We start from the raw sequence: 11,380 nt of genomic DNA, 5'->3' as shown, positions 1-11,380 counted from the left end.
GATTGATTTATCTTGCCATGGGAGGAGGTGCTTTGTGATGGGTTCGATCTTGCGGTGCTCAATCTCAGTGACAGAAAGAGACATGACACACATGTATCATTGCTATTAAGGGTAACAAGATGGGGTTTATTCATACGTGAGTTTATCTTGTCTACATTATGTCATCGTTCTTATTGCGTTACTCCTTTTTCCATGAACTTAAAACACTAGATGCATGCTGGATAGCAGTCGATGTGTGGAGTAATAGTAGTAGATGCAGAATCATTTTGGTCTACTAATCTTGGACGTGATGCCTATATACATGATCATTGCCTTGGATATCGTCATAATTGTTTGCTTTTCTGTCAATTGCCCAACAGTAATTTGTTTACCCACCATATGCTATTTTCTTGAGAAAAGCCTCTAGTGAAAATTACGGCCCCCGGGTCTATTTCCTATCATATTAAAACCAGAAATATCTTGCGGCAATTTTTCTTTCTTTATTTTATTTTGTGTTTTAGTTAGATCTATTTATCAAATCTCATACAGTTTAATCTATCTCTATACCGTTGAGGGATTGACAAGTCCTTCACGCGTTGGGTTGCAAGTATTTGTTGTTTGTGTGCAGGTGTTGTTTACATAGTTTTGCTTGGTTCTCCTACTGGATTGATAACCTTGGTTTCATAACTGAGGGAAATACTTACCTTGTTGTGCTGCATCATCCCTTCCTCTTCGGGGAATTACCAACATAGATACAAGCAATCAGGGCGCCTCTGTCCAACCGAGATTTAGGGTTCGATGAGAGAGGGGGAAAAGGAGTAAATGTAGCGGCGCGAGTGAGGTTCAGTGACTTAACTGCAACTCGCTTTGGGTTTATGACATGGTTAACATGGCAGCCCTGATTGTCCCAAACTATCTACACGGGTCAGAGATGCCCATTACCTTTGACCGGTCTGATCACCCCGTGCATGTGCCTTGTCCTGGATGGCCAGCTCTCGTAGTCGACCCACCAGTCAATGGGTTCTGACTGCGGAATGTGCTGATGGATGGAGGAGCCGGGTTGAATATCTTGTATGCGAGTACATTGGAGAAAATGAGAACTCCCTAGTCGAGGCTTAATTCGACCAGGATGACCTTCCATGGGGGTGGTCCCTTGCATGCGTGCCAAACCACTCAGGTAAATTACCTTGTTAGTCGTATTAGAGGACGATAAGAACTTTCGCAAGGAGTCCCTGTCCTTCGAGGTGGTCGACTTCAAGAGTGTGTCCCACACCATCTTCGGACGGTCGGCATACGCAAAGTTCATGGCCCGTCCCAGCTACGCATACTTGAAGCTTAAAATGTCGGGCCCCACGGGTGTGATTACGGTCTTGGGTGACCCGAGGCGTGCAAAAGAGATCGTGAACCTGAACGCCAGCATGGCGGAAGAAAGTGGTGCAAAAGTGGAGTTTGTTGCATACAAGCTCACCGTTGATCCCACTGAGATGCCTATGGAAAAGAAACTGACTCCTGAACCATCCTTCCATTCAGCAACAGGCACAAAAAATATTCAAGTGCACCCCTGCGATCCCTCCAAGACGGCTAAGATTGATGATGACCTGGACCCAAAATAGGAAAGTGAGCTCGTCAGCTTCCTCCATGAGAATTGGGATATTTTGCGTGGCAGCCGTTTGACACGCCTCGTATCCCAAGGGAGCTGGCTAAGCACCGACTGAACATGTATCCAGGAGAAAAACCCTTCAAGCAGACTCTTCGTCGTTTGCTGATCCTAAGAGCGAGGCCATGGGATTTATCACAAAAGTAGAGCACTCAGAGTGGGTGGCGAACCCAGTTGTCGTCCCCAAAAATGATGGAACTTGGCGTGCCTGCGTGGACTATAGGGATGTCAACCGAGTGTGTCCCAAGGACCATTTCCCCTTTGCCTCATATTGATCAGATTATGGACTCCATGGCTGACTGCGAGAGATTATGCTTTTTGGATGCTTAGTCCAACTATTATCAGATCAAGTTGAAGGAGATGGATCAGTTGAAGACTGCATTCATCACTCCATTCGGAGTATTTTGCTATGTTACAATGCCTTTCGGTCTGAAGAATACTGGAGCCACTTACCAGCATACCATCCAGACTTGCCTGCACAAGCAGATTCCCCGCAATGTTCAGGCCAGAAAGCTCCTTCACGTTCGCTCGTTGGAGCGATCGAATCGATCCAAAGCCTTGCATCCTCCGACAGCTTCCCACATATTGTGTTGGGGCCCACCACATGCACGCAAAGTCTAGCCTCGTACAAAGGCTTCAGGCTCGCGCAATAGCAACGCCCAGACTTATGTTGATGGCATCGCTGTGAAATCGGCTAAGGCCTGGGAAGAGTGTTGACACTGCTTCCAAACTTTCATAAAGTGCTATCCTTGATCATCAAAAGAGCTAAACCTAGTTTGACAAGGAACAATCATGGGTTGATATTTTGTAAAAAAAATCTCTTAGTTTTCTCCACATGTACATATCCATCCTTATTATAGAAACGACATAGTAGGGCCTTCCTTACTGTTTTTGCTAGATAAAAAAAGAGTTCACACCCAGTATCTAGATAACAAGACCACACAACTCACAAAAAAACTGCAAAACATATTGAAAAAGGATGACAAGCTCAAATAAAGGAAACAAGAACATCTTAAGGTGATGGAGCATCGTTTTGAAGACTTAAGCTTCACCCAAGTTGAGTGAACACTTCATTGCACTAGTCGCCCGCTCCACTTTTGTACATGCCAACATAACCAACTCTTAGTGCTCTGGTTATTGGAGTAAAGAACATGTACTTGACCATTGTGTGCATGAGTAAATAGCTTGCAATGGTGAGAACATTTTTCTCTTATGCAATTTTACTTTCTCTTTGGTTTGTGTCAAAGACACTGGTACCTACATTGGGCCCATTCCCCATGCTTCCTAATGGTTGCATGGGTCTAAACAAACCCAACATAATCTTCTACATGGGCCAATTGATGGGCTATGATCCTTTGGTAAATTTTCTGAGAGCCCCAGCCAGAAAGCATGCAATCAATGGATCTCCAAGACCCTCCACCACTCCACGAGGTGCATGTTCGCGCTGGTCTGGTTTACTAAGGGTGGGGATACAAAGGCGGGAGACAAGGAGGCGGTCACTGGTAGTAAGTAAATGGTGGAGGGTTCTTCAACAGGAGGTGGTGGAATGTTTAAACCTTAGAATACAAAAGCTTATGTTACAATATATGGTGCGAGTCCAATTTAGAGACTCTAGCAAACCGACACAAAATTAGTATCGACTCAAGTAACAACTACTTGTTTGGTCGTGCCTCTTGGACCTCAGACTTACACTATGCCGAGCAACATGCATTGTTCGGAGAAGGATACCAGGATGAAGAGTGCCTTGGGCTTTGGTGAGCTCGACACTCGTGGTGGGCTATTATGCGGAATAGAGCGACATAGTGTAAGAAATAGCCCACCATGAGTGCCCAGGATTTGGTGAGGTTGGCGCTCGATGTTAAGGAGTTGCTAATAAGAGGACAAGGACGATACATTGTACTTTATGTGGCCCGCCCTAGGGAAGACTCCAGGTCTACCGATTGTGTTGACGCAAGATCGTCGCGGACGCACTGCCATAGAGTTCATGCATCTATATTTGTAGAAGTCTGAGTGGAAGCGTCCGTCTCACGATAGGGATGCCTACGTGTTTATATGGGTAATATGAAATTACGGGGATTGATATGAGATTATTACTTTATTTATAGGAAGTCTATACAAGGAAACAACCAGAAATTACCGCATATAGAACAACTACAACCCACACACGCACTTGAGATATTCACCACCCAAGTCCGATTGAACAACAAAAAACATGCATTCAACTTGGTGTTGAAAGTCATGGAAATTCTGAAAAAAAAAACATCATATTTATTTTTAAGCAGATAAATCCATGAAAATTTGCTAAAATCGTCAATAAACATACATAGTAGTTATAACGGCCAACAAAGGCAAGACCCGGTCCCCATACATGAGAGAAAGTATAAGCTCTAAAGGAGCAATAGACACACTAGTTGAGCAATGATAGGACAACTGATGAGATTTGCCCTTTTGACAAGCATCACAAATCGAATCATCGCCTTTACTTGAGAAAGACAATTTATATTATTTTTAAGAATCTGTCAAACCACTATAAATAATGGATGCCCGAGGAGATGCAGGTTTGCTTACGCTAAGCACCTGCTTTGACTCCTCTGAAAGCCATACTCTACTCGTTCTGTGAAGAAGAATTCTTCCCGTGCCCTGATCCTTAACATAAAAGGAAATTAGGACGAATCTCCAAATAGGCATGATTATCATCAGTACGTTTAGAAGCAGAAACATGACTTTTTAGAAGCCTTTGGAACATGCAAGATATTATCAAGATGAATGGGACGGTCAATATGTATTTCCATATGAAAAGACGTATGATCCATAATTCCATACCTTGACCACTTGCCGTATGCACTTTTTCATTGCCGGTGTGGCGATCACGTATGGTAAGTTTGTCAAGTTCACCCGTGATGTGATTAGTAGCGCCAATATCTACATACCTGTTGGTATCAACTCCATAGGAGGAGGCAGATGTGGCATTCACCTGTTGTGCTGGGTCGTCACAAAATTTCGGAGCGTGGTGATTTGTTCAGTCGAGACAACCAAGACTGAGGGGGCAGACTTGGCGGTCTCATGTTGTTAGAGTTGTGTCGAATGTTGTGTACAAGGTAGATTACAGTTGGACTCTGAGTAGTATTGTGTTTAGATAGGATATGGAGTCGTGTCCTAGTAGGACACTTGTATCCTAGACCTCTCATATATAGCGGGGCTAGACAAACGATGTAACCTATGCCAACATAATAGCACATGCGCGCAAGGGGGAGCCGGCGGCATGTGCCGGCGCCCGGGTGGCCGGTGTGCGGTATTGTGACGGTGTCATGGGGAGGAGCGCCCGTAGTCAAGCCCCGGGGATGTAGCCATATCGGTGAACCTCGTTAACAAATCTCGATGTCGTGCTCGTGTGATTGCTTGGTCCTCGGATGATCAACGGTATGCCTCGGATTTATTCTAACAAGTGGTATCATGAGCAAGGTTTGAAGAGGCCGTTGAAGTTGATCTAATGGAGGAAGAAGATTGCATCGACAGACTGCAGGAAGCGATTGCGATACGCGAACGAATATCGTCGGCGAGTTGCGATTCAAAGCGGAGTTGATCTTTTTGTGATCTTTAAGCAGCAATCTTGAGCAGCTAGGCGTTGGTGGATGTCTTTTGTGAGCAGATTGGATTGACCTAGATCGATCGGAAGCAGTGTGGCAGACGCGGGACCGTTCGGCACGAGCGCGTCTGTGACGACGTGGACGAGGCGACTGCAGGGGCGCGGTCGCGCTGCGGCACAAGGCCCAGGAGGGGCTGGCATTGCGCGTCTGGGCCATATGCTGGGTCTTGCCGATGGCCCAGGCGGGGCTGCGTTGGTCGATGCTGGTGCAGTGCGTGGCCTGGTTAGGCTGTGTTGTGCTCTAGAAAGCTGTGGAGGCACCTGACATGAGATTTGTTTGGAAATAAAAAAGGGACCGAGTCCCGGGGGAGATGTGTTCTCCTTTTTTTTTTTGAAACTCACACCGAGGTTTATGGGATTTCGTCCGCTACAACCTGTAAGATACAGTCTGGTGGAACATGCATCCACACCTTACAGAGATTATTCGTCACACACTCCCTCGCTAACCGGTGAGCTGCATTATTTGCAGACCGTCGAACCCATGTAATCTTCCATCTATCCCTTGATTCCAACATTTGCTTGACCTCTTCAACAACAGGCCCGAGCGGTGATAAATCCTTCTCCTTGCTCTGCAGTTTGCATACAATCTCCCGGCAGTCCATCTCTAAATGGAGGTTTTGAACATTCAGATTCTGCGCGAGTTGTACTGCTCTTCTGCAGGCTAATAGCTCCACCATTGCCGGTTCTTTGCATTGCCTGAAAGCATGACAAGCTCCTCCTAGGAACGCCCCCTCCTGGTTTCTGAGCACGATACCTACTCCTCCCCTGTCGCCAACCTTGGACATCGCCCCATCTACGTTTGCTTTCACCCACTCATCCTCTGGTGGGCACCACTTCTCCCTAGGGGCTGGATTATCGAGCTTGCTCTTCTTTCCATGGATAGCTTGCCACTCACACATTAAAGCAAAAACCCTTCTCGCAATGCCATCAGCATCTTCTATTCTCTGCCCTTCTCTGGCGTTATTACGAGCCAGCCACAGCGCATAGGTTCCTTGGACCATGACCGCCCTTTCATCATCCGATGCGTCCGCAAGCCAAGATAGTAGCCATCTCGCTAATGCATTCTGGGGGCTGACCGACTCCGGTGGGATCGCCACCGGCACCCCCAACTCCGAACGCATTATCTTCCAGAACAATCTTGAATGAAAGCAGTCCCAAAACCTGTGATAGTTCGTTTCCTCCCTGCCACAAGCCACGCAGAACACTCCCTCTTTAATCTTCCTCCGCTTAAGCTCCGTGCCTACCACCAGACCATTTCGTATCAAGCGCCACATGTGAGTTTTAACCTTTCCCGGCGCTACAGTATCCCACAAGCTGAGCCACGCCTTGTGATCAGCCACCGTTGACGAAGATTCCGGCTGGCCAGCTTTGAGGCTTTCCTGCGCCATCCGCAGATGATACGCCGAGCGTACTGAGAACACACCATTTTTTGTGTAGTTCCATGCCAAGTAGTCCTGCATTGTTGGCCCTCCCACCGGGTTATGCAAGATCTCCTCAGCCTCATCAGATGAGAACATGGCACGCACCTTATCTTGATCCCAAGCACTCCTTTGCTCATTAAGCAGGTCACACACTCTCGTTATTCCATGTATATATCTTTGACCCAGTGGCCTTAGACTTCCCTTCCTAGGAATCCAGTTGTCATGGTGAACCTTGATAGCTGTCCCGTCTCCTATTCTCCAAATAAGACCATCGAGCAAAAGGTCCCTTCCGTGAAGAATACTTCTGAAGGTGAAAGAGCCCCCCTCCGGGCATGTTGCATTTAGAATGGACCCCTCAATGAAATATCGAGCCTTTAACACTTGAGCATATAACGAGTCCGGAACCTGGAGTATTCTCCAAGCTTGTCTTGCAAGCATGGCTTGGTTGAAAGCCTCCGGATCCTGAAACCCTAGCCCACCCTCATGCTTCCTCATGCAAATTTTCTCCCATGCAGTCCAGTGTACCCTTTTTTGACCATTCGCTTCACCCCACCAGAAGTTCGAGGAGATAGATGACAAATTCCCGCACATTTTCTTTGTGAGTTGAAAACAGCTCATGGTAAAAGCTGGGGTAGACTGGAGTCCCGACTTTACAAGCACCTCTCTAGCCGTCTTGGACAGCCCTTGTCCTTTCCAACTGGACACTTTCCCTCTCGCACTTTCTTCTACATACTTGAAAGTACCGTCCTTCGATTTCCCTACAACTGTGGGGAGCCCAAGATACCTTTCTCCTAGGGCTTCCATTGCAATGCCGCTGACCTGTTGCACCTCTGCCTTCACTTCATCGGAGCAGCCCTTGCCAAAAAATATTGCTGATTTTTGAAGATTAACTTTCTGACCTGAAGCCACCTCGTAATCATGCAATATGTCGCGGAGAACCTCAAAATTTTCTCGGGACCCCTCCAGGAAAACCACACTATCGTCGGCGAACAAGAGATGGGTAACCGTAGGCCCCTGTGACCCAAAAGATACTCCCTTGAGCCGATTTTCCCGTTGTGCATTCTTCAACATCGCAGAAAAACCCTCTACACAGAAGAGGAAGAGATATGGTGAGAGGGGGTCTCCCTGCCTAAGCCCACGCGAGGGTATAAACCTGGTAGAGAAACCCCCATTCAGCTTCACATAGAAAGTAGCTGATTTGACACATCTCATGACCATCTCCGTCCAGTGACTGGAGAAGCCAAACTTCAGCAAGATTTGTTCAAGGAAATCCCATTCCACCCTATCGTAGGCTTTCATCAAATCGAGCTTCACCGCACACAAAGGTTTCCTCCTCTTCCTCTTCCTTATTGCATGTACACACTCATATGCCACCAAAACACTATCAGTTATTAGCCTTCCAGGAACAAAAGCGCTCTGTTCTTCGGAGATCATAAAAGGCAGTACCACCTTGAGCCGGTTAGCCAGTGCTTTCGCGGCGATTTTGTAGAGAACATTACAAAGACTAATAGGTCGGAACTGCGAGAGAAGCTCCGGAGAGCTTACTTTCGGTATCATGATGATAACAGTGTCATTAAAACCTGTCGGAGCCGTCGTTCCAACAAGAAACTCACGTATCGCATTGCACACATCTTCTTTAACAAGCTCCCAATGCTTCTGATAGAACATGGCCGGAAGCCCATCCGGCCCCGGAGCCTTAGTAGGGCCCATCTGGAATAGGGCTACCTCAATTTCCTTGTCAGTAAAAGGAGCATCCAGCTTACCATTCATCTCTGCCGTGACCGCACTTTCAATATGCTGCAAAACCCTGGCTCCCTCACGCGAACCCTCGGATGCAAAGAGTTGCACATAGAACTGCGCAGCCATCGCCCTCATTCCCTCGTCGTCAGTACATCTTGATCCATCTTCTCTTTTGAGAGCCTTAACCGTGTTTTTCCTCTTGCGGTGAGACGCACGATTCTGAAAATACTTAGTGTTTTGGTCTCCATAGGTAAGCCAGTCCACTCGGGATCTCTGCTTGTAATATACCTCCTCCCTCTCATATAACTCATGTAATTGATCCTCAATATCTTTGATTTCCTGCCCGTACCCCGTCCGAGCAGCACGTTCCTTGGCATCAACCAACTGAACCTTCAAGTGGCCTATTTGTTTTTTGATAGATCCGAACACTTGGCGGCTCCAAACCTGCATAGCTCTTGACGTGAGCCTGAAGCGACTGCATGCCGCCCCAAGTGCACCACTCACCTGATTGGCTGCTTGCGCTTCGGCCCATGCACTAGCAATCATTGCTTCGTATCCTTCATGCCTGGTCCATGCTTCTTCATACATGAAAGGCCGTTGGCCTCCTTGGTGCCCCGCAGCCAGTGCCATCTGCACCTTAACCACCAGCGCCTAGTGGTCAGACTCCTCCGTCATAACATGAAGAACTTCAACCGCCGGGTAGAGCTGAGCAAACTCAGCATTGCAAGTAGCCCTGTCCAAACGCACTTGTATGTTGTCAAGGCCGTCCCTCTTATTGTCCCAAGTAAAGGGGTAGCCCGAGAAACCAATATCAGCAAGCCCGCAGTCAGACAAGCATTCCGCAAAAGTTGCCATTTGGCTCAAGCTCCTCGGATTACCACCAATCTGCTCTTTTTGGAGAAGCGCTTCATTAAAATCCCCCGCGCAAATCCACGGGAGGTTATCTTGTGAACGTAGGTAGCGAAGTACCTCCCACGTCTTCGTCCTTCTCTCCACACACGGTTCCCCGTAGATTCCAGTGAATCTAAAGGTGAGCCCGTCAGCCACAATCTGTGCGTCAACATAGTATTGGCACCAAGGCCTCACTGTCACCTCGACCGACTCTTCCACCACAACACTAACCCCCCACTCTTGCCATTGCAATTAACAGCTACCCCATGTCTGAACCCTAGGCTCCACTTTAGTCTCTCCATAGCACGTGAGGTCTTTTTTGTTTCAGACAAGAATACCACCGTTGGGTTGTATGACCTGATCAGGTCCCTTAGCTCGCCCACTGCCGGGTCCAACCCCAACCCCCGACAGTTCCAAGCTAGAATGTTCATTGCTCCCGGCGGCCCTCCGTCCTGGGAGGGTCCGCCGATGAACCATTGTTCTCTTCAATACGGTCAAACACAGACGCGGTTTTCTGCCTCGTGTCTCGAACAAAAGTATCAATTCCCACCTGTCTATCCAGATCACCCTTAGCTACCCAGTGTTGTTTCGGTGTCCTTTTCCTCTCCATCTGAGCAAAATGTCTTGGGACTATTTGGAGTTCGCCTTTCCACATAGTGCTCTGGCCTCGGTTTCCTCACGTAATACCCTTGCCTGCGCTCCCTCCCACTGACTTGGCTCGATGATCCAGCTTCCCCATGGTCCCGTGTGCCATACTTCTTGTACCTGCTCCTCAGTTCAGCTTGCTTCTCCTGTTGCCTCTGTCGGAGCTCCGACCTCATATCTCTTTCTCTCTTCTGCTCAATCTCATCCCGCAGATCCCTTTCGCGAATCGTCGAACCCCCTTGCATTTGCTGATTGTGGGCACCAGATCCCTCATGCTCCCGCTCGCCAACCTCGCTAGTGCGAGATGCAGCCGGTGTAGTGAACTCATTCTGCAGGTTTCTTTTCGTAGGTAGATCGCGCACAGTACCCGATTTCCTCCTCCTCTGATCTCCCTCACTTGACCTGACACTCCCATAGCTATTTGCACTGCCCGAGGGCCCCCTGAGTGATGCATCTTTTGTCCCCCATGACCGACCTGGGGATGCCCGAAGCCATTCTCCCCATTGCTGATCAGGGTCCGCCGCCGGCACACAGCCCTTGTCACCGTGGACCAGTCTTCCACAGTCGAAACAGAAGTGTTGGATCTTTTCGTACTTAAAGTCGAACCGGGTTTTCTCTACATCATCTTCAGTTTTCTTCAGGTAGAACCCCCTCACCAACGGCTCGAACACTGGTAGCTTAACCCTAAACCTCAGTTCAGACCCTTTTGCAAACCCAACTTTTTCCACGTCCACCCTCACAATTTTGCCCAACCAATTCCCTAGTGCTTCCCCAAACTCCTTCGTCCGCCTATCCAGGGGAAGATCTTCAACCCTTACCCAAACGTCCACCGCTTCAAACCTCATCTCCGATGGTCTGGTTGCTCCATCATAGTCCTTGAGCACTAGCACATTAAAATCATATTGCCACGGGCCGTTGTTCAGTGCATGTTTCCAGTCTCCCTCGCTCCCAAACGACACTGCAAACAGGTTCCTCCCAATTACCTTGAACTGCGCCTCTTTATGCAGGCCCCAAGCCCTCGACATCGACTTCTCCAAAGCAACTTTGTTCATCAGACGAGGGGTAAACGCTTTCCCAATCGCCGACCACTTCGCCGGCCTAGCATGCTCATGTTCAGGCTCCTTGAATACAAAGCCACCCGCTTCCTTCTCCGTCAAGACCAGTCCACCCAATCTGACCGTCAGACCTGGCGACACAGAGGCGTGCCTGCTCTGGGAGCCCAGTGGCGTCCCCGTCGCAGGTGTCTTCGACTCCTTCACCGTCGGCGCCCTTGGTGTAGCCGCCGTCTTCTGAGCTTTCGTTCCTGCCGCCAACACAGGTCCGCCCGCCGCCGTCGCCGCTCTCGGCGTTGCTTCGCCCGTCTCTTCTCCTATCCGCCATGGTTGCCCCCTCGTCGGGAGG

The 11,380-nt window shown here is 48.6% G+C and overlaps 1 protein-coding gene across 1 annotated transcript; it reads left to right on the top strand.

Annotated features, from left to right (window-relative positions):
• Positions 1 to 1,283: 1,283 nt before the first annotated feature.
• LOC109739319 (uncharacterized) lies at positions 1,284 to 1,592 on the top strand. Its single transcript, XM_020298407.1, has one exon. The coding sequence runs from the start codon at positions 1,284 to 1,286 to the stop codon at positions 1,590 to 1,592; it is 309 nt and encodes a 102-aa protein (XP_020153996.1).
• Positions 1,593 to 11,380: the final 9,788 nt, after the last annotated feature.

The sequence above is a fragment of the Aegilops tauschii genome, chromosome 2 (genome assembly GCF_002575655.3).
Source record: "Aegilops tauschii subsp. strangulata cultivar AL8/78 chromosome 2, Aet v6.0, whole genome shotgun sequence".
In the NCBI taxonomy this organism is placed as follows: domain Eukaryota; kingdom Viridiplantae; phylum Streptophyta; class Magnoliopsida; order Poales; family Poaceae; genus Aegilops; species Aegilops tauschii.
The sequence above is the reverse complement of the archived record's forward strand: the minus strand, read 5'-3'. Positions and strand labels throughout refer to the sequence as shown.

Coding starts and splice junctions, on each gene's coding strand:
- LOC109739319 (XM_020298407.1), top strand. CDS start 1,284: ATGGCCCGTCCCAGCTACGCATACTTGAAGCTTAAAATGTCGGGCCCC.